Genomic DNA, 23998 nt, shown 5'->3' on the forward strand with positions numbered 1-23998 from the left:
GGGATGGCACATATCCCTGGTCCTGAAACAGTTCCTCTCTGGTTTTGGTCAGAGCCCCTTCTTACACTGGGAAGCAGAGGACGGCAGTGTTGTTTTAATCGTGAGAGCAGATATGATCATGAGTTCTCGGTTTGAGGGGATGGTCCCTACCACCACCAGTTGCTGTCGAGTTGAATCCAACTCATGGTGGCCCCGTGCATGACACAGCAGAACTGGGCTGCTTCGGGTTTTCAGTGGCTGATCTTTTCAGAAGTAGATCGGCAGGCCCTTCTTCCGAGGTGCCTTGGGGTGGACTTGAGCCACCCACCACATGCAGGATTGTTTGTGCCACCCAGGGACTCCACAGGGATAAGGGAGCTTCTGTTTCTCACAGTCACTGTGCAACCTAAATGGCACGTCAGGCAGGGGCGCTGCTCTTGTTTGCACGGTACGATCCTCCTTGTGAATTGGATGAAAGCCATGGCTACTCTGTTCAAAAAAACCTACGTAATCTGTGTAGACTACACATCTGAACAAACTTTCATATCATTTTCAGAAGGTTCACAGGCCCTTTGAGGCCCCTCTGAAGAGTCCGTGGAGTCAGGCTAAGCCCTTCTAGGTTCTCAGTAGGTTGTGCTCAGCCTCAGCTTACATGCCCCCAGAGACGGGGCTCTCACTACTGCCAATGCCAGACCTTCCAGTGCTGAACAGCTCTGAGGGGGAGTGTTCCCTAAAGTGTCCAGCTGAAATTTGCCTCTCTCTGGATTCATTCCATTAGCCATTAGTCTTCCCAGAACCCTTTGCACAGTAATTCTGCCCTTGACCCTTATCCGACTTGGGGTATCCTGTCTCTGTGGACATCTTAGAAATTGATTCTTCCAAGTGCTTGTAGCCCCGGGTAACAGCTGTTTCATGGTCAGCTCCAACAGGTAGGATGTGGTGAGGCTGCTGAATGACCACAGAGGATCCTGGGTCCTAGGCAGTGACATCCACCTTCTGAGCCAGACCGGGCTGAGGGACAGAATCTCGATTGTCCCACCTTTGTAAAGCCTTGGGAGAAAAGGAATGCTTCCTCGAGTGACAGGAGAGACTGCAAGGCATCTTAGCTGGCCCTGAGAGTGCCAGGATGTTGTTTCCCCAGATGCTGGGATTGAACTGTGGGGTATTTCGGGTCCAGAGCTATTGCTGTGACAACCAAGGGTTTGGGAGAAAGCTGGGGACAGTAAAGACTGAGCTTGCTTCGGCCTTCCCACCTCTAGATCAGAGGTTTAAATAAAACACAAGAAGAGCAAAAGGAAGAGGGAGGAGGAGAAGGAAGGAGGAGCGTGGGAGAGGGAAGGAGAGGAAGGACAGACTAATCCAGCCATAGAAGTCTGATGACCTCAGAGAGGCAAGGCCTTTCTGAATATGACACAAAACCCAAAGGCATTGATGGACTGCAACCACTTTTAAAATATAAATAAAAACTTCTGCATGCCCAGTCTTCCTTCCGAGGGGAGCTATGGGTTTGAACCGTCAAGCTCCTGGTTAGCAGTCAAATGCCTTAGGCACTATGCCACCAGAGCTGCTTCTGCATGGCAAAAGCCACCATTGACAACATCAGAAGACAAAGTACAAAATAGGGAAGGGGAAGAGGGAATTAGCCATTTATATGACAAAGAGTAAGTTCCTTAATATATAAAAAAAAAAAAAAAATGGCTTTTACAGACTGATAAGAAAAGGATTAAGAGTCAAAATGGAAACTGGGCGGGGGATGTGAACAGTTTCCGGAAAGGGCCCGCAGAAGACTCAGGAGATACTGCAGGCCCCGCATGTAGGAGCAGTGCAAGTTACAGTTGGAGCTTTGACGTGGGCCACTCTGGCTCCACCCCTGCTAAGGACTGGGTTTCTCTTATGTCTGTGTAAGAATCACCTGGGGGTGTTGTTGGCGCATAGCTTCTGTGTGTATGTGTGTGTGTGTGTGTGCGCGCGCTTTGGGTGCAAATTTACAAAGCAGGTTTCTTTTACATTCAGCAGTTCATGCACATTTGATTTCACAGCCCGATTCCAATCTCCAACCATAAAAAACTCTCTTCCCCTCTCCTCCTTGTGACCACCCCTTCCCTCTGCCCTTCTGATCTCTGCGTTCCTCTCTGTCCAGCTTTCCCTCTACGTCAATGCTGCCCCTCTGATGTCTCCTGGCTGATTGATCTAAGGCGTGCGTCTCCCTGGGTTAGGTGTTCTGTATGTAAGTCTTTCTGCTGTTGGGCTGAGAGTTAGTCCACGGAAGTGGGTCCATTTCTAGGCCTGAAGGAAGGATAACCAGGGCCATAGTCGTGGAGGTTCTACGAGTTTCTATCCAACCAGTAATTCTGGTCAGTTTTGGTCATTAAAATGTAGATTCTGACTGAGTATATGGGGGTGGAAATGTGCATCCTCAGCAAGGGGTCTAACCAGAATGAACTGGTTTGAAGCTCTGGTTATAACTAGAACAAGATACCATTTTTTTTCCTACCACCACCCTGCAAAGATCAGAAAAGTTTGATAAGCATCTCTGTGCTTGAGGCTGACAGGAAAGGAGGTCAGGGACAGAAGGAATGCCATGAAGAAGGTTACACTTAAGCCAGGCCTTCTCAACAGAGCATTACAATCCAGTTTAACAACTGAGTACTAAAAGAGAATTCATCAAAGGACAGATGGGAGGGGTTGACTTCTGAATGTAAATTAAAATGCACACACAAAATCTAAAGGCAAACAAATTGGGATATTTGCAGCAACTCTCATGGTCTGAGTTTGAATGCTATACATGTGGAAAGTCCTCAGTAGACTCAATATGAACAGCGTTTGAATGCCACTCAGAAAATAAACAAAGAACATGAAAACGCAATTCCCAAAATCGAACATTCTATTAATTAATGACCACATGGAGAAAATGTTTAATGTATGCAAACCCAGACCACTAAACCCACTGCCACTGAGAGGATTCCAACTCATAGCAACCCTCTAGGATGAAGTAGATGTGCCCCCTAGGGTTTCCAAGGTTATAATCTTTATGGAAGCAGACTACCTCATCTTTCTCTCAGGAAGTAGTGGGTTTGAACCACTAACCTTTTGGTTAAGGGCCAGATGCTTTAACTGTTATGCCACCAGAGCTCCTTTTAACCTATGCATAAACAATAAATGCAATAAGATTCAGTTTTTTAGATTCATTGTAAATTAGACAAATTTTTATTGCCTTCTGTTGACAAGAATGTGGTCAAATTTGCCCCCTGGTCTTATACCTGGCTGGAGGGTATACAGATTGATAGAAGCCTTTTTGGGAATAAGTATTAAATCTTCGGAGTCTCTGGGTGATGCAGATGGTTAAGTGCTCCACGACTAACTGAAAGGTTGAGGGTTTGAACTCACGCAGAGGTGCCTTCTAAGGAGGACCTAGTGGTCTGGTCCCGCAAGGTCACAATCTTCAAAACCCAAAGGAGCTCCATTCTACTCTCTACCCGTGGGGTTGCCATGAGTCAGAACTGACTCCACAGCTACTGGTTTGGGGGCTTTTCTTTGTTTCATTAAGTCTTTAAAACTTGTAACCATTTACCTGGGCGATTTTATGTCACAGACCCTGCTGTAAAGAGATGGCTGGAAATACAGGGCAGGGTGCTGCCACGCACAAAGATGCTTGTAGGATAATATGCCAACAACGATGAGCTTGAGCCCCTGGGTGGCACAAATGCTTCAGTACTGGACTAATGGAAAGGTTGGTGGTTCACCAACCACCCAGAGTCTCCTCAGAAGACAGGCCTGGTCACCTGCTTCCAGCCTTGAAAACCCGTGGAGCGTTTCTGCTCTGCACACAGGGGGTCGCTGTGAGTGGGAACTGGCTCGACAGCAAGGAACAGTGACAACAACAGTGACAAATTAGAGACAAATGCCCCAAAACTGGGAATGATTTGGTAGATTGTGGTGGAATATTATGCAACTAGTCAAATGTTCACGAAGAATATTTAACAGGGTGATGAAATGCCTGTAGGATAATAATGAAAGAGAAGGCACCTCGGTAAAAGCAGACCAGTGATGTGTTGATGATCTCAAGACTCTTGAAAAAAAATCTCTTGTCTAGAAAAAGGGCTGGAAGTGTTTTCGTTCTTATGTGCCGTTGAGTCGGACCTGACTGATAGCAACCCTCCTTGGGTTTCTGAGGTGGTATCACTATGGAAATGGATTGCCCAGCCTTCCTTCCAAGGAGTGACTTGTGAGTTTGAACTACCAGCCTTCTGGTTAGCAGTCAAGTGCCTTAGACACTACACTACCAGAGCTCCTTGGAAAGAAATAGAGGACAGAAATAGAGAAGGGATAGATTGTAGGTGGCTTCCCTCCTTTCTAAGGAGCTCTGGTAGTGTAGTGGGTAAGTCAGTGGGCTGCTAACCAGAAGGTCAATGGTTCAAACCCGCCAGCTGCTCCACAGGAGAAAGATGAGGCAATCTACTTCCATAAAGATTTTCAAAGCCTTGGAAATCCTAATGGGGTGGCTATGAGTTGGAATCAACTCAACAGCAGTGGGTTTGGTGGGCTTTCCACTTTTCTGCCTTATATATATATATATATATATATATATATATATTGCAATGTTGGCCTCTCTCCAATTATTATTCATTGCTTTCACAATACAAAAACCAAAGAAAACAAACCCACTGCCGTGAAGTTGGATCCAACTCATAGCAACCCTCCTTGGGTTTCCAGGGCAGTATCACTATGGAAGTAGATTGTCCAATCTTCCTTCCGAAGAGTAGCTGGTGGGTTTGAACCTCCAGCCTTCTGGTTAGCAGTCAAATGCCTTAGGTACTACACGACCAGAGCTCCCAATACTCATTGCTTTGCCCCAAATGTTTGTGTCCCATGTCGGAACTAAGGTATCTTCCCTTTGGAAAGCTCCTGGGCTCATAGCTGTGGTGGCCTCCAGTAAAGGTATTGTCTCTCGTGTGTTTTCCAGCTTTCCTTCGCTGCGACCACGCCTGTCCTGGCTGATAAGAAGAAATACCCTTATTTCTTTCGGACTGTCCCATCAGATAACGCGGTGAACCCGGCCATCCTCAAGTTGCTGAAGTACTACCAGTGGAAGCGGGTGGGCACCCTGACACAGGACGTGCAGAGGTTCTCCGAGGTACGCTGTGCTCACACACCCATTAGTTGGCCCCGGTCCCGCTTACCTGTTAGGTGCTGTCACCTCCTAACAAGGGACAGTAGGGTTTACTCGGAAGTGGGCAGCATCTCGAGGCTTTTAGCAGTGTTTGTTTTAGCAGGATCAAAGCTGTTTTCTCACTAACAGAATAGAGCTGGTAGCTGAGGAATCTGATGGTGCAGGGAGCTGGTGGAAACTTCTGACTGATGTCACCGAGGAGTGAAATCTCCCCTTTCCCTGTGCATTTCTGCCTCGATCACGCGGCTTGTTCCCTCAGAGTTGTCCTTGTTACTAATGCGTGTTGCCGTGGATGCCATTGAGTTATGTGGTGCCCTTGAATGGATTCCAACACACCGCGACCCCCTGAGACAGAGTGGGCTATACTTTTTATGGGAGCAAATTGGCAGGTCATTGCTCCTGCAGAGCCACTGGGTGGGTTCGAACCACCAACCTCTCATTTAGCAGCTCAGTGCTTAACCATTGTACCACCAGGACTCCCACTAACACTGTAGGAACCATTGAAAATGGCAGTGAAAAGGCTTTCTCCAGTGTGGAGGAGTTTTGAGAGGCTCTGGTCTGGTAGCACAGTTGCCTAAGGCATCTAACTGCTAACCAGAAGGTTGGTGGTCCAAATCCATCAGTTACTCCATAGAAGGAAGACTGGGCAATCTACTTCCATAAAGATTTACTGCCTCAGAAACCCACTCAGGGTCACTATGACTTGGAATTGACTCAATGGCAGTGGGTATGGTTTTCTGGTTTTTGGTTTAGAACCAAGACACCAGTATTGTTGTGGATTGGGTGATAGATTTTGTTTTCACAACTTCCAAACATACACTAATACATGGTTGGTTGGTTGGTTTGCTTTTTGAAAAATTTAAACAAAAGCAAAAACATTTATAGTAAAAAGTAAGTGTTGCTTTACCCTTTACCCCAATCCCTCTTAAAATCTCGTGAACTAACCTCTATTCTCAGTTTGGTATTCATATGCCTGGAATGAGTAAATATAGATTCTGAATCCATATGACTTCATTCTGTGTATTTTGCTTGTTCCTCTTTATAATAGATCTTAGAGCTCTTGATGGCCTTACTCTTATTAACGGGGCATGGTGTGCTGTCGAGTACAGATATCAGAATTGATTGACTGTGGATGGACAGGTTGTCTCCAGCTTATTGATAGTGCAGCCAGCACCACAGCACATGTGTGCACACACCTTCGTGCCTGCATGTGAGTCTTGGTAAAAGATTCCTAGAAGTGGAATTACTGAGTCATTTAAAATTTGGGGAGGATCTGATCTCCAGAAAGGCTGTCCCCATTTCTCTTCCCACCAGCAGTGTTTGAAAGCTCCATTCCCATGATCTTCACCTATTTGCTATGAACAAATCTTGAAAAAAAAAAACTCTATTCAGATCAGTGCAGACTTGCCACTTGTCTTTTTTTTGCCACTTGCTTTGTATATCGAGTTTCCCATTTCTTCTCAAGAGTGCTCTTGATACTTGGGAACCCCCTCAAAGACAAAGTATTCTGGGTATGCTTAGCAGTCCAAGAGGGAAGAAAAAAGAAAAGGCTTATATGTGAGTGTATTCATTTTCTAGGGCAGCTGTAGCAAATTAAAACAAACTGGGTGGCTTGGAATGATGATAATGTGCTGCTAACAGAAATGTATTCTCTCACGGTTCAGAAGGCTGGAAGTCTGAACTCCAGGTGTGGCCAGGGCCATGCTTCCTCAGAAGGTTCCAGGGAGGAATCCTTGGGTGCTTTCTCATAGCTCCTGGTGACTCCTGACAGGCCTTGACATTCCATGGTGTTGGGCTGCATCACTCCAACGTCTGCCTGGACCCATCATTGAGTTGGGGCCCACCCTAGTCTACTGGGACTTCATCTTAACTCGATTACATCTGCACAAAGACTCTATTTCTAAATAAAGCCACATTTTGAGGTTCCAAGTGGACATGAACTTTTGGGGGATGTGACTCAAGCCTAGTTGAGTGTGGTGAGGAGTTGTGTGAGTGCAGGTGTCCAGACAGACCTTGGGAGAGCAGGAAGGACAGGTATCCTCCTGCTGGCCGGGAGAGGCTGCTTCTGCCCAAACAGTGCCACCAGGGAAGAGGGAGAGGGCTGGGGAAGGAAGTCGGGGAACAGCAGTGCTGGACTCACCAGCCATGGTTTCCACTTCGCTGTGCAGTTCACCTTCCCAAGACTATTCTTCCCTTCTCACCAAAGAGAAGTCACTCGATGCATTGGCTGTGTGACCTTGGAAAAGTCACCTCTCTCTGAGCTACAGTTTCCCTCCCTGTAAAATGGGGACAGTGATCCTTCCCATGTCATCCCCAAAAGGTTCTTGCCAACATCAAATGAGCAGTGGATTTGAAGGAGCTTTGTGAGCTGCAGAGCCCACGCATACAGAGCGATGTTTTCCAAGGTACTGCGAAGCAGAAGTGTTTGGCCACATTGTCTGTGGTTATCCAGATAAGAAGATTTTCCCAGGCAAGACTGGTCCTCATTTTCCACCTCTCTGCTTTTCAGTTCCTAGGAAGGAGGCACAAAGCAAACTTGACCTCCAGTGAGAATGACTCATTGCCAGACACCTTAGAGGCTTTGGCTGGAGAGCTGACCTTTATACAGCAAGGACAAATGGTCTAAAATAAGTGTGAAGCAGGTTGATGGTGGTGGTGGTGGTGGTGGTGGTGGAGGTGGTAGAGGTGGAGAAGATGGTAGAGGTGGTGGAGATGGTGGAGATGATGGTGGTGGAGGTGGAGGTGGAGCTGGTGGTGATGGTGGAAGTGATGGTGGTGGTGGTGGTAGTGGTGGTAGATGGTGGTGATGGTGGTCACAATCTCATGGCTCCATTAACACCAGGTTCTGCAGTAATTTGGTGGGACTTGCTTTTTTTCTAGCACCATCTTTGGTTGGCAGAGCCTGAGGGCTCTTAGAGACATCTCCCCAAAACTCCTCATTGTATAGGAGGGAAAACTGAGGTCCAGAGAAGGGAAGGGACAGGGTTCAGGGTTTCAAAGCCCCTCTGAAGTCATGAAAGATTATCCCCAGAAAAGTCAGGGCTGACTCCTGGAGTCTCAGCTTCCATTCCAGCCTGCCTGTCACTCCTTGTTTCCCTCCATGATTTCTGTGGTCATATGGGAACTACTTGCATGTAACCTCAGAGGGTATGGAACAGGGCTTCTAACCTGTTCATTCCTATTCAACCCCCTACTGAGAATTTGCATTTCCAGATATACTGAGTCAGAATCTACATTTTAACATGAACACGTAAGAATCACTTGGATATTTTGTTAAAATGTAGATTCTGATTCAGTCTAACTGGGGTGGGAATGCATACTTTTAGCAGGGGGTTGAACCGGGGTGAACTGATGTGAAGCCCTGGTCTGAAATACCTGTAAGCCTGGACCGAAGGGGGATAAAATCAGCCTGGTGTTGTTGCGTGTTTGGTAGATTCCCAGCCACTCTCACCTCTAGTCACCATGTCAAGAGGGTTATGGTTCCCATTTTACAGATGAGGAAGCTGGGACTTAGAGCAGGTAGGAGGTTTCTTGTGCAAGAGCACCCGCTGGTGAAGAACCCAGCTGGGGCTGGAAGCCTCACCCCTGGACAGTTGGTTCAGTGTTTTCCCCGCTGTACCGCCCTCACTGGGACCAGGTGTGGATGGCTGGCGACCTCCTGTCCATCTCTGAACAACGATGGCAAGGCCTCAGCCGGGTTTCATGGGCTCTCAGCGGGAGGCCTCCTTCCCGAGGACAGGATGCTGCTTGCTGGTATTGCTGGCAGGGACTCCTCTTGATTTAAATCTCTCAGCCCAGCTGACTCCTCTCTGGGCCCAAGGGCTTTGACATCTCTCCCCGATGTCTAGGTTGCATTGCCAGAGTGCAGGCCCTGGAAACTCGCCAGGGGCTAACAGCTTTCCGTGAGTGCAGAGGAAACTGGATTCCTTTTATGAAACCGGTCGATCAGCAGTGGCAAGCATTTCTGTTCCGGACAGTGCACTGGAAGGACTATCAAGGGAAAGCAGTCTTGAAGCTGGAGGAGGCTTGGGAAGAACCTTAACCCCATGAGCTCTGACCACTGGGATGGTGGAAGAGTGGAGGGCTGAAGAGTCCCCACTCCCTGAGATTCAAGGCCAGTTATGGTGACCTCCAGACTGCTCGGGACTTGGATCAAATGGGCTGGGCTCTAGGCCCAGCTTTGCTGTGCGACGCTAGGTGATTCTCTTGACCTCTCTGACTCTGGAATTTATCGAGTCTAGAGCTGCTGCTGTGACAACCAAGGGTCCATGAGAAAGCTGGTGGCTGCCAGGATTGAGCTTGCCTCAGCCAAGCCTTCTCTCGGTGGGAGATTTCAGTGGATGAGAGAAGAAGGAAGGGGTCGGTCCTCTCTTGATTTAAACTCTTGAGCCCGTCGTGGCAGCCCCTGTGCAGTCCGTCTCTCTTTCTCACTGACCTTCTGCTTTACCAAGCCCCATGTCCTTCTCCAGGGACAGGGCCCTGCTGACATGTCCAGAGTATGTGAGATTCAAACAAGCAACTAAGTATGTGAGACAAAGTCTCACCATTCTCACTTCTAAGGAGCATTCTAACTGCACTTATTCCAAAAAAAGATTTTTTTCATTCTTCTGAAAGTCCACGATAGATTGAATATTCTTCACCAAGACCATATGCATCAATTCTTCTTTGGTCTTCCTTACTCATTATTCCGAGTCCTCAAAACCAGACTCACTGCCATAGAGTCATTTCCAACTCATAGCAACCCCCATTGGGTTTCCAAGGCGGTAGACATTTACAGAAGTAGATTGCCCCATCTTTCTTCCACAGAGAAGTTGGTAGGTTTGAACCACTGACCTTCTGGTTAGCAGTCAGATGCCTTAGGTACTGCGCCACTGCTAAACCATCCTCACCAAGATATGCTTTTGATTCTCAGTTCTGCAATGTGACTAACCAGTACCCCTGGACAAATCACTCCCCTTGGACAAGTCACTCTCCTCTGATGGGCCTCAGTTTCCCCCTCTGAACCAATTGACCTCTGAGATTCCTCCTAACTCCGGGACAAGGGCCTCAGGAGATACAGCCATCCACCTGACCTTGTCGCTCCTGGGAGTGTGTGGCTTTGAGAATTCCTTTGCTTCTTTGTGCCTCAGTTTCTTCCTCTTGAAAATGAGGGTAATAGTAGCACCTGCCTTCTGGGGTTGCTGTGAGGTTTAAATGTGTTAATGGTACATAACGTGGTAAGAAAAGTTCCTGGCTCATAGTAAGCACCAAGCAAAGGAACGCTTTTATTTTTATTTTCACCTGGGACCTGATTCCTTAGCTTGTGGCTGGTCCCTGTTCAGAAGGAGCCCTGTCAGGAACAACCCTCCACTTCCTAAACAGTCTCCAAGATTCCCTGCTGGAGTCGCAGGTCCTCAGGGAGCTCGGGGCTTTGGAGGCTAGCCTTTCCATATCAGATACTTCCCTCAATGGCAGGACCCAGCAAGGCCCTAGATCTGCCTACAACCAAAAGGTCACCATCTGCTGAGCTTTCTCTTCAGAGCAGCTGTCTTTCCAGGCCCTCCAGGGCCCTGCCCGGTCCTTTGAAACCATCCCCACTTACCAAGTTACCATCTGCTCCACCAAGAGGGTGGAGGGTCTAAAGCTTCCGTTTCCATCACAGAGCCTGGGAGACACTTCCTCAGTGGGGGGCAGGCTTCCTGGAGCCAACATTAGAATCGGCAGCCCTTCCCTGCTGCTCTGACCAGGAGGGAGCCCCTCAGCATGGCTCCAGAGACCCTCCACATCTCCCCGAGGCTCCCTTATCTGTCTCACCTCCAGTCACGCCCCCGCACCCCTTGGGACCGTCCACACTGCATGGCTGGCTGCTCTCTGCCTTGCACCCTCCGGGCTCCGTCTTCCTCTCGGGCTGGATCAGGTGCATCTCATCTGTGCAGCTGTCGTCCTGGGCTGCTCCCAGGACCAGCTCTTTGCACAAGGCAGCGTGACATACTGTCTGCTGCTGCATCGACTGCCACCGTCACTGCACCGAGAGCCCTGTGGGCTGCTCTGTCTCCTCTCCCTGCACAGTGCCCAGGTCCAGGCCTAAGCAATAGGATGTTAGCAGCTCAGATTCTAGGGCAGAAGGGGTTCTCTCTCGCTCTGTTGGCCTAACTCTCCCCACACCTGGGTTGGTGAGATTGGGGGTGGGGAGGGTGCAGAGAATCCAGGCCTGGTGACTGGGTTTTGTTGCCCCATCTCCTACCCTGACTGCCTTGTGCCAGAGTCCCTGGGGCTATCAGGAAGGTAGGAGGGGCTGGCACGGTCAACAGGTCACACACCACAGAACCTGTGCAGGACATGCAGTCACTTCTTTATTTTAAGTCTTTTGGGGATGTGACATTGTTAGTGGACCAGCAGTGACCAGTGGCCTGTAATGTGGTTGCTTCTGCGTGGCACCGGCGTTGGGAATTTGGAACACATGCGTTCTTAATTTGTGTCTGAGTTATCTCTCTGGGCTTTGTCGTCCTGGGAGGTTCCTTCTGAGTTATCAACACTTCACATTCCTCCCTGGTTCAGGCCATCCTTTGAGCAGTGGTTCTCAAAGTGTGGTCCCTGGACCGGCAGCATGAGCATTACCTAAGCACTAAAGGCAGATTGGCAGGCCCCACACAGTCAGACCCTCAGGGCTGGGGCCCAGCAATCCGTGCTTCAGTCCACTGTCCTGGGAATTCTGATGCCCACTGGATTTTAAAACGTGGAGTTGCTGAGTGGCACACACTGAGAGGTTGGCGGTACAAACCCACCCAGAGTTGCTTTGCCAAAAAAGCTTAGTGATCTGCTTCTGAAAGTCACAACATTGACAACCCAGGAGGCACAGTTCTACTGTGACAGGCATGGGGTCATGTGGGTCGTTAATGACTTGACAGCACCTTTCTTTTTTGCTGTTGGAGGAACAGGCAGCCTGCGGGATAGCCTGCTGCACCCTTAAGCCCACTTCACCGGAGCAAAGCCAAGCATGTCACAAGGGCGGAGCCACTCTGGTCTCTGTCCTTGGCTTTGCTCCTGGCTGCAGGATCACCTGAGCTGCCAACGTATCTGCAGTCCAGATCACTTATCCTTAAGAGACAGGGGGGCACTCCTGTTGGATCAGATTCTAATCCTAATGGCACTCGGGCCCCACTCCTTTCTCCAGCTCTTATCTGAGGAACTCTAACCCTCTTGGGTGACTTGGCTGCTGCCCCAGGCAAACAAGCGTCTCTCCTTTCTGTGGTCTTGCCTCCAGCTCTGGGCAGGACCGGGCCTCGGTCAGCCGGCAACAGCATCTGCATATCCGTCCTGCCCACAGCAAGGCGGCTGTGGCAGCGCCATCAGCATTGCCAGGGGAGAGGTCCATTGTTGGCCATGGTGTGGTACGTGTGCAAGGAGCTCTGATGGTGTAGTGCCTGAGACATTTGACTGCTAACCAGAAGGTTGGCAGCTCAAACCCACTAGCTACCCCGAGGAAGAAAGATGGGGAATCTACTTCCATAAAGATTTACCACCTCAGAAAACCAATGGGGGTCACTGTGAGTTGAAATCAACTCAGTGGCAGTGAGTTTGGTTTGGGTTTGGTATGTGTATAGGTCCCTGTGGGGCAGGAGCAGTTTGTGCTCAACTACGGACCTGAAGGTTGGCGGTTCAAATCCACCCAGTGGTGCCATGAAGGAAGGGCCTGGCAGTTGGTTTCTGAAAAGATCACAGCCGAGAAAACCCAATGGAGCAGTTGTGCTCTGTACTACGTGCGGTTCGCCATGGGTTGGACTCGACTTGGCAGTGATATGTTTGGTTGTTTCGGTTTAGTTTCTATGTGTGACTTGACTTTTGGTACCCTTTTAATGGTTGTGTGTGGCTGAATATTAGAAGAAAAACTATTACTAGCCCATCAGGATTGCATTTTGTGGGTGCTATCGCTTAAGATGGAAACCACGTAAAAAGTGAGGTAGTTAAATTGCTGGCTAAGTTAGCAGTCACATCGTGCACAGCGTGCGCAGTGAGGCTGCCTCGAAGGCCTGCAGGGGGACTGCAGATGGAACCTCCACCATGAATGGACCTCCATCAGGCCGTTGGGTGGTGTTCATTAGCCTGAAGCTGGCTAGACAAGAAGGCAAGAGACTTCCTTCAAGCCTTCATCCAAAGCAGACATTCAGTGGGAGGGACTCCAAGGTTCCTTTCAGGTCCAGGTTCAGCACTGGCACCAAAGGTCTCAGCCCTCCGAGGCCAGGCTCCGTGGGAGAGGCTCTGGGGCTAGAGCATCACCTGTTTACTCAGGTGTGCTGCCCCGGAGGTCAGTGCCAGCCTGGCCGGGGGATTCCCCACCCGCCATACTGCCAGAGTGCGGAACCTGCAGGTGAGCCCCCTCGCCTCGGGTGCTGGGCCTCCTGTGCTCCTCCGAGCCTGGTGGCAGTTGTGTACATCTGGGGCCCTGGGTTTTGAATACTGGTGGCTGCAGTGGCCAACTGGACCTATAAGCAACATCAAGATAAATGGAGAAAAGATTGAAGTTGCCAAAGACTTCACATTGCTTGGTTCTACAGTAGACACCAGTGGAAGCAGCAGTCAGGACATCAGATGATGTACAGCACTGGGCAAATTGGCTGCAAAGAATCTCTTTCAAGTGTTGAGGAGCAAAGATGTCTCCTTGAGGATTAAGGTGTACCTGACCCAAGCCATGGTATTTTCGATCGCCTCATATGCCTGTGAGAGCATGTTATCAGAAGGGACCATTCTCTGGAGAAGGATGTCATGCTTGGTAAGGTGGAGGGTCGACAAAAGAGGGGAAGGCCCTCAACGAGATGGATTGACACAGTGGCCGGGGCGATGGGCTCAAGTATAGCAAGGATCATGGAGCTGGCGCGGGACCATGTGGTATTTGTTTCTGCTGTTCGTGGGGTCGCTGTGAGTCAGAGATAACTTGACGGCACCTAACGACAACAACAGCAGCATCAGTGGCCAAGGCTGCTGGAGAGAAGGTTTACCTGCAGGCTGGGTGCCTTGTTCTCACTCAGAGCTTTTGTCCTTGGGACACAGAGCCCACTCCTCTCCTCCTCCCCCCACTGCAGAACAGGAAGGAGATTGGCACTCCAACGGTGGAGGCGTGGGCCGGCTCCCTCCTCACCACTGCCCACCAGGTCCTCAGAGAGGAGCCCCAGAAACACCCAGTAAAGCCAGCCACCCTTGAGTCCATCCAGATCCGATGACCCCTTGTGTGTCAGAGTAGAATGGTACCCCAGGGGTTTCCAGCGGCTCCTGTTTTGAAAGTAGGTTGTCAGACCTTTCCTTCTAGTCTCTCCGAGTCCAGAAGCTCCACTGACCCCTGTTCAGCATCGTGGCAACACTCAGGCCTCCATTGACAGGTGGGTGGGGTGGTAGCCGAGCATGAAGGGTGTTGACTGGGAGTTGAACCCATGTATACCACGTGGGCTGGGGCTCCGGTGGCACTGTGGGTAAGGCATTTGGCTGCGAACCAGAAGGTCAGCAGTTCAAACCCACCAGCTGCTCTATGGGAGGTAGGTGAGGCAATCTACTTCTGTAAAGATTTACAGCCTTGGAAACCCTAAGGGGATCTCTATGAGTCAGAATGACTTGATGGCAGTGAGCTTGGTTTTTGGTTTACACCACAGGCGAGGCAGGAATCCTATCAGTGAAGCAGCACGGCCCCCACGCTCAGTCTTACATCCTCACATTCACTCAGCACGGTATTGTCTCCACACTTCAGAGCAGATTCCCTCAGAACTAAGTACCTGGACCAAGGTCACACAGCTGGGAGGTGGCAGATGCGTACCCAGGTGTGTGCCTGCCCCATGGAGATATGGAGGCGGCAAGTCTGGGACTAGTATCCCCCACCCTACCCCCACTGCAGAGTGAGGAGGTGAATATATGCACTGAGCAACCGTGTCCTGGGAACGGGCATGTCTCAAGGGAACTGCCTTACCGTCCCCTGGGGTTTTTGTCCTGGGACTGTGTTTACTTCCTGGGACTATTCCAGGTCCCCAGGGTCAGAACCAAGTCCTGCTTCTCCATCCCTGCTTCTACCACACGCACTTCCCAAGTTCTTTGTGTCAGCCAGTATTTTTGGCTAAGGAGGGGCAAACATCACCAAGCTGCCCGGCTCAGGTAGTGCTAGAGCAGCATGAGGCAGCAGTGAGTTGGGGGTGGGGGGTGGGCAGAGCCTTGGGAAGCAGTGGGGAGTGGGTTGGGGATGTAGGAGGAGAAGTGAGAATGGGCTAGGAGGAGAGCGGGAGGTGACGGCCCTGGGCACCTTCATGTTTGGACTGTGCCCCGCCAGCAGTGGGAAGGGTCCCAAACAGAGGGTGATTTGGTAGCTGTCTTAAGGGCAGATTGGAATGAAGAAGACCAGAGGCTGGGGAACCAGATGGGATTTACTGAAGGACTTCAAAAGAGAAGTACGATTGTGGTTACTTTCTCACATAGGAACTTTAAGTTCTCATTGTTTTTACTTTTGAAGTTGGAAGTATTACCGTTTTCTAGCCACACTAGGAATATTTGCTTAATGGAGAAAACTTGGAAAATGCGGAAGAGGAAAGGCAAGGTGAAAACTCTGCCGTAACCCTATCCAGCGAAAGGCCCTTGTTGGCAGTAGGCATATGTGTCTATAGTTTTTCTCAGTGCGTTCAAATGAACATGTAGAAACAACTACAGGCTTGGCCTAGCACTGTATGTAATGTAGCGATGTGGTGGGGATGCTCCCAGGTCAGCAGGACTCAAAGTGGCAGCCGGGGCCGGTTGGCCCTGGGCCTGGGCACCCGCCTCCCCCATGAGCGGCCCCCGTGTGTGCCACAGGCCTCTGCGGTGTGTTCTGCATTGTGTTTTCTTCTAAATTTATCCTACAATCTGCTCCCCTCCTTCCTATATTCCAGTGTTTCTGCAAATGCTTTCCTGATGGCCTTCTGCATTGTATTCCAGAATTACAAGAAATATTTTCTGTTAAAAATCTTTGCCATTTCAAGGAATTGGAGACTGAGCGGTATATCAGTTTCCTAGGGCTGCCATAACAGAATGGGTGGCCTAAAATGATAGAAATTGCTTGTGTCCCTGTTCTGGAGGGGACAAGTCCAAATTGAGGGTGTTGGCGGGCTGTACTCCCTCTGCGGGCTCTGGAAGAAGACCCTCTCTCATCTCTCCCAGCTTCTGGCGGCCCCAGGCGTTCCGCGGCTAGTGGCAGCATCACTCCCACATCTGGCTGCATTGTTATGGGGCTGGCTTCCAGCCGCGTGTCTCTGTCTCTTCGTTTCTAAGGACACCACTTTAACTTCTTTCGAGACCCTAGTTCCAAACAAGGTCCCATTCGTAAAGGTGTAACCCAAACCAAACCAAACCCACTGCCATTGAGTTGATTCTGATTCATAGCAAGTCTACAGAGTAGAACTGCCCCGTGGGGTTTCCAAGACGGTGCATCTTTATGGAAGCAGACAGACTCATCTTTCTCTTGCAGAGGAGCTGGTTGGTTTGAACCACTGACCTTTTGGTTAGCAGCCCAATGCTTTAACAACAGTACCACCAGATCTCCTTCATGGGTTTAGGTTTCAATGTATCTTTTTTGGGAACACAGTTCAATCCATAGCAGATGGGAATTAGATGCATATTTTTTGTCACTGTCTTTATGCAGTCTGTTTAAAAAAATCAAGCCCATGAATATGCCATAGTTTACCCAAGAGAACCCTCACTATTGAACATAGATATAGTTGCCAGTTTTTCCTGATTATAAACAGTGGTGCAGTAAACTCTTGTATCTTTGTGTGAAGATCTCTAATCATTTCAAGGATAAATTCCTAGAAGTAGCGTGTGCACATTTTTGAACCTTTTGGTGCATGTTGCCAAATTGTCCTCCAGAAAGTTCAGACCGATTTAAGTTTTATAGCAGTATGTGAGAGTACTCGTTGCCAACATTGTGTATTATTCTTTTTATGATCTTTGGCAATTGCTATTTTAATTTGCATTTCTTTGATTAACATTGAGATTGAATTTATTTTTGCTAAGAATATTTCTCATCTGTTTTTCCTTTTGTAAATTGGCTGTTCATGTTGTTGGCACATTTTCCTACTGGAGTACTCTTTTTCTCACTAATTTATTATAAAGTAAAAATATCAACTCTTTGTCACATTTGTTGCAGATATTGCTCCAGTGTTTCATGTGACATTTAATTTTGTTTATGAAGTTACTTGATGTATTGAAAATGTTAATTTTTATGTAGTTAAATTTATCAAGATCTTTCTCTCTTTTTTTTTTTTTGCTTTCAGTGTTATACTTGGAAAGCTTTTACCCATCCCAAGAATCTTTTGAATATTCACCTGTATTTTCTTCTAGTACTTTCAGTACTTAATTTTTCAGCTTATCTGTAATTTCAGCATATGGCCTAAAGTATCAAAACTTTCTTCTGCTCCACAGTCAATCAGTTCTTCCATCATTTAATTAATAAATCTTTTTTCCACTAATTAAAAATGGCTATGCCAAATTTTGTCCTTAGATGATAATATACCACACTTATGTATAAACCATTAGACCCATACTATGCAATAGAAATACAATGCAAAACACACATATGATTTTAAATTTTCTAATAGCCATATTTTAAAAAGTAAAAAGAAATAAATACAATTAATTTTAATAATGTATTTTACTTAACACAATGTAGCCAAAATATTATCATACCAACAGGTGGCACTGGTCACATTTCAGGTTCTCAGTACCACCTGTGGCTGTGGCCATCCTATCAGACAATGCAACATTAGACTGGTTCTGAGATTTAACTTTGGTCCACGGATCTCTCTATTCTGGAGTTGGTATCCCAGTGTTTGCAATATTGTTGCTTTATAATATAGTTTAATGTGCAAGTTCTCCCTTTTTTCACAATTCTCTTTATTTCAACAATTCAAGTTTTGTTGTTGTGTTGTTCTGTGCCATCGAGTCGGACCTGACTCATAGCAACCCCTCCTTGGGTTTCCAAGGCAGTATCACAACGGAAGTGGATTGCCCAAACTTCCGAGGAGTAGCTAGCAGGTTCGAACGGCCAACCTTCTCTTTATTTCATCAATTCATTTTAGAAGATTCCAAAACGTGCCCTTGGTGTTTTTGTTTGTGTTTCAGTAAATCTGTAGTTAATTTGAGGGGGATTTAATGCCTTCATAATTCTGAATCTTCCCATTCATGAACGTGGAACCTCTTCCCGTTGAAAATCTCTTCTTACGTCCTCATCTGTCATTGTCTTCATGTCAGTCCTTCCCATTTCCCATTTCCTGCTCAGTTGATTTTCAGGTGCCTGCATTTATTATTAGTTTGGGGATTGGGATCCATTTTCCTTGAGATTTTCAAGTGGCTCCTGATGGAATACAGGAAAGCTGTTGATCTGTGTATGTATGTCTTCTGACTGTCCTTATTGAGCTCTTATTACTCCTGGTCATTTTCCCTCGGGTTTTCTAGGTAGACACAGTACCACCTGGAGCACAGCTTTCCAGTGTTTCAGCATCTTGTATTTTCATAATATTTCATTGAGTGGGTACTACATAGTGATTAAGAGCAGATGGAATGTCTAGGTTCTAATCCTAGCTTGGTTAACAGCTGGTTGACCTTGGGCAAGTTGTTTAACTTTTCTTTGATAATGGGGATATGATTATATTACCTCAGGTGCTGTGAGGATTAAATTAGTTAATATATGTATAGCATTTAGAGTTTAGAACAGTGCCCAAGGAGGCTGCTATTATTATTATTGTTCTTATAGCCTCAGTCACTGAACATTCTAGGATTATATTTAAAAATAATGATGGTAGTGGTATTTTTATTTTGTTCTCTGTGACTTCCATGAGAATGCAGTTAGTAGTTTGCTGAAAAGTGTGTCCATTGGAAGAACAAATATTCCTCCTCACGTTAAGGGAGTTTCTCTTTTGGTTGACTCAGTGTGTATACTAGACATGTATGTTGAAAACAAGGTGCCTTTTTAGAATCTGTACCAGTAGCTATGTGTTTTTTCATTGACCTATTAGTATGACAAATTATAGTCATTGATTTCATAAAGATGTTCATTTCATAATGCATCCGTTCATTTAACCCACATTCACAGAGAGCCTAGCATGCGTTAGACACCATTCTGGGTGCTGTGGACACATTAGTGAATGAAACAAAGTCCTTGCCTCAAGGAGCTTACATTCTAGTCAAGGGAGACATGATAAAAAAAGAAGAAGAAGAAGAAATAAATGTCTGCTATGTCAGATGGCAATAAATGTTATGGATGAAACTAAGCTACAGTGAGGCTAGGAGGTGAGGTCAAGGAGAATGTCATAGGTAATGTGGAAGTTGAACAAATGCCTGAAGGAAGTGCAGGGGAGCCGTACAGACGTCTGGGAGAGGAAAGTTCTAGGCAGAGGGGTGAGCATGCCCAGCGGGCCTGGCCTGGTGGTGGTTCTGGTGGTGCTGGGAGCCACAGTCGGGCGGCCATTAGAGCTGGGACTGACTGGGGGGGGGGGTGCAGAGGGGCATGACAACAGAGGAGCTAGTGGGATACTTGTAGCACTTTGTAGGACATTTGTGAAGACTGTGTTCTTGACTTTGAGTCAAATGGGAAGTTACTGTATAGTCTGGGGGCTCTTCTGTTTTTAGATAAAATTCATATGCCATAAAATTCACCATTTTAAAGTTCAAAATTTATTGGTTTTTAGTACTCTCAATGTTACACAACAAATAGCACTAATTTCAGAACATTTTCATCACCCCAAAAATAAATCCCATTTCCGTTAAGCAGTGACTCCCAAGTCTCACATCCTCCCAGCCCCTGGCAACCACTAATCTACTTTCTGTTTCTGGGGATTCACTCATTCTGGACATTTTATATAAATGGGATCACACAACATGTGGTGTTCTGTGTCTGACTTCTTTCACTTTTTTTGTTTTTTTTTTTCACTTAGAATAACGGTTTTAAGGTTCATCTATTGTTGTTGTTGTTGTTGTTGTTGTTTGCCGTCGAGTTGGCCCCAACTCATAGTGACCCCTCCTTGGGTTTCCGAGTATGGTATATCCATACAGTGGAATATTACTCATCCATAAAAAGGAATGAAGTACTGATAAATGCTGTAGTATAGGTTCTATACTACAGCATTTATCAGTACTTCATTCCTTTTTATGGATGAGTAATATTCCACTGTATGGATATACCATATTTTATTTATCCATTCGTCAGTTGGTGGATATTTGGGTTGTTTCCCCTTTTTGGCTATTATGAATAATGCTACTATTGTACAAGTTGTTGTGTGAACATATATTTATATTTTTAGTTCTCTTGGATACATACCTCGGAGTGAAATTGCATGGTCAATGGTAACTCTATGTTTAACTTTTTGAGGAACTGCCAAACCACACAGTGGCGGCACCGTGTTCCATTCCCCTCTGTAGTATATCAGCTTCCAGTTTCTCTGCATCCTCACCAATAATTGCTATTTTCTGTCATTTTGACCATGGCCAGCTGAGTGGATGTGAAGTGGCTCCTTACCTGGTTTTGATTTTTCATTTTCCTAGCAACAATGTTGAGCATCCTTTCATGGGCTTAATAGCCATTTGTTTATTTTCTTTAGAAAAACATCTGCTAAGTCTTTTGCTCATTTCTAATTGGGTTGTTTATCTTTTTCTTACTGGATTGTGAAGTTCTTCATATATCCTAGGTACAAGTCCTTTATCAGGTATATGATTTGGAAATAATTTCTCACATTCTGTGAGTTTTTGTTTCACTTTCTTGATAGTTTGTTTTGTACAAAAGTTTCTTTTTTTCTCTTCATGCAACTTAATATGCCTGCCCTCTGGTTAGTGGTCTACCCTCCCTTCCCCACCCAAGTACAAAAGTTTTCAATTTTGATGAACTCCAATTTCTTTGTTTTTTCTTTTTGGCTTGCGTTTTTCTCAGTCTGTGAGTTACAGTTACATTTCCTTCTAAGAGTTTTGTAGTTTCAGCTGTTACATTCAGACCATCGGCCCATTTTGAGTTAATTTTTGTATATAGTTTGAGGTGTAGGGGTCTAGATTCATTCTTCTTCACGTGGATGTCTACTTGTCCTGGCACTATTTGTTGAAAAGACTGCTCTTTTCCCCATTAATAGTCTTGATACTCGTGTTAAAAAGTTAATTGACAATAGATCTATGAGCTTGTTTCTGACCAACTAAGAGTTTTTACAAAGAAGAAGGATTTAATCTGATTTAAGTTTTAAATGGATCACTCTGGTTGCTGAGTGGAAAAATGAGAGACTAGTTAGAAGGCTAATGAAATAATTCAGGGGTGAGATGATGGTCTTCAGATTCTGGGTACAGTTTGACAATATGCTGGCAAGATTTGGGGATGGAATAGATGTGCCAAGATTTTTTATCTGAGCAACTGAAAGGAATGAGTTACCATTTGTTCTGGTTCCCTAGTGCTGCTCTCTGACAGGAATATACCACAAATGGAATGCTTGAACAAACAGGAGTTTATTCTCTTACAGTTCAGGAGGCTAGAAGTCCAAGTTCAAAGTGCCAGGCTCTAGGGGCTGGGTGAAAGCCCCTCAACCTTGGGCTTCAGCTCTGTCTTTTGCTCCCAGCCCGCTGAAGCTAGAGGCATCTCTTCACTCAGGCAGCTACTGGCTGCTGAGGCTGACAAGCCCAAGGTCGACAAACACAAAGGCACAGTCCAGATATTACCAAACCACATGGCAGGCCATTTATTCAAGTCCATTGAAAGTCACAAGGTCGTCAGAGCATGGCAGACTGCTGAACAATGACACAACTACATGCAAGGTCCAAGCGTGCCATAAGCTAGAGACCATTCCCCAAGGCTTCTCCTTATATACGGGAAGCGGACCATATACCCAAAGCAGCTACTCAGCTGCTCACGGTAGGTTCCACCATGGAGTTGACTACCAGTCTCATGATGGGGAATAACTACATTCAGCAGTGCAGCCACTCAAAACGGGCCCAGCCAAGTTGACACACAAACTGAACTACCATACCATTCATTAACCTGAGGAAGACTCTGTTGTGTTGTGTTGTTGTTACGTGCCATCAAGTCAGACCCGACTCATAGCAACCCCCCTTTGGGTTTCTGAGACAGTAGACTTTAGAGGAACACATTTCAGAGCCAGAAATCAAGTTAGTTTAGATACGCCTGTTGGACATCCAAGTGGAGAGACTGAGTAGGCAATGGGACAAGAGTCTGGAGTTCAGCTTGATGTTGAACCGTATTGTTGTTAGGTGCTGTTGGGTGCCTGTGCACAACGGAATGAAACACTGCCCATCCTGCTCCCCCCTCAGACGCTTGCTGTACTTGAACCGTGGCTGCAGCAACATTAGCGTTTCTGAAATAAGCCTTTCTTTGTTATGCGGCAGTATTCTTTTAATTAATTCAAGCATTAGTGTGTTATTTATTATCTTGTCCCTGCGAATACATGTGAAATTAGCTTATATTTTGCTTTGATGGTGCCATCTTTGTCAGATTTAGTTGTCGGGGTCATCAGCATGAATTAGGAAGCTTTCCATCTTTATAGGTGTGCTAGAATAGCTTCTAAAACGTAGGAATTAGCTGTTCTTTGAAGTTCAAAAGATGAAGCTACCTTGCCGTCCCCCTCCCTTTATTTGACAAGTTCTTTGGCACCTTTTGTGGCTTTTTCCATGTTAATTGATCCCTTGAGGTGTATGCTCTTCTGAGTCATTTATCCTACAGTCTTTCTCATTCCAAATGTTATGTCTTCCCGCTGTTGTCCTTGGTCAGACTAGCTAGTTTACGTCTGTTATTGATGTAACTGGTTCCCGGTTCCCACTGCTATCGAGTTGATACTGACTTACCCGACCCCATATGTCAGGAGAACCGTGCTCCATGTGGTTTTCAATGGCTGGTTTTTCAGAAGCCAACCCCTAGGCCTTTTAGTAACATCTTAACTTCGGAGTGCAAAGATAGTCACGTTTCTTATTTTTCTGAATTAAATTAAGCCTGGCCAGTACTCCAGCTGCAAAATGGACAAAAGTCAGCATCTCCCTCTTGAAGCATCACCCTTCTCTCAAATGGCCGACCACGCTGGTGATGTCGCCAACACAGGCTTGGATTCGGCTGCTCTTGCTTCCTGCTTCCACGTAGTGGAGCTGTTGTCACTGGCCTGACTGTTGCTGCCTCAGATCCATGGCTTTGGGCACGCTTATGGGCATCTCCAAATTCCTCCAAGAATGCCACTCTTACCGGGTTCCCAGGTTGCAACTCTCAGCGCACGACGTTCTCACTTCCCAGGTACCACTCTCAGTATGCAGGAAAATTTTGTTAGGGGAGATTTGTTCATTTTCCTCCCATGGATCCAGATCCTTTGTTGAGTTTTTCTTTTCACATTTCCACGTTGCCCAGGGCCAAAGAGCTTCCTTTAGATTCTTCCCCTTAAAGTCCTATTGTTGTTGTAGTTGTTATGTGCCATCAAGTCAGACCTGACTCATAGCGGCCCCTCCTTGGGTTTCCAAGGCAGTATCACTACAGAAGTAGATTGCCCCATCTTCCTTCCGAGGAGTGGCTGGTGGCTTTGAACCACCAGCTTTCTGGTTAACAATTGATTGCTTTAGGCACTATGCTGCCAGAGCTCCCCCTTAAAGTCCTATTGTTGCATTTTGCTGCATAGTAGGACTATCTGCTCACCTTCCTTAAACAGCTCCCTTGGGTGCTTCTAAGGGTCCACATGCCTCTCCCTCAAAGCCAACTCTTCCGCCCACAAGTGACACGTTTTCTAGACACTTGTCTTGTTAGAGCGTGGAAAGAATAAAATACAAGTTAAATCTTTGGTGAAGCATTCTGTTGCTTTGGTTTTTTTTAACCCAGAGAACCAGCTCTTGGCATTTTATTGGCTC

The 23998-nt window shown here is 46.8% G+C and overlaps 1 protein-coding gene across 1 annotated transcript in view; it reads left to right on the forward strand.

The window, feature by feature from the left end:
• The window catches only part of LOC103205072 (gamma-aminobutyric acid type B receptor subunit 2), a 272285-nt gene that overhangs the window by 182457 nt on the left and 65830 nt on the right, over positions 1-23998 (forward strand). Inside the window, exon 5 of the mRNA XM_007950339.2 lies at positions 4943-5113. Within this exon, the coding sequence (XP_007948530.2) occupies positions 4943-5113 (171 nt within the window). The remainder of the gene's footprint in view (positions 1-4942; positions 5114-23998) is intronic.

The sequence above is a fragment of the Orycteropus afer genome, unplaced genomic scaffold, assembly GCF_000298275.1.
Source record: "Orycteropus afer afer isolate SDZICR_OR568_19922 unplaced genomic scaffold, OryAfe1.0 scaffold00267, whole genome shotgun sequence".
In the NCBI taxonomy this organism is placed as follows: domain Eukaryota; kingdom Metazoa; phylum Chordata; class Mammalia; order Tubulidentata; family Orycteropodidae; genus Orycteropus; species Orycteropus afer.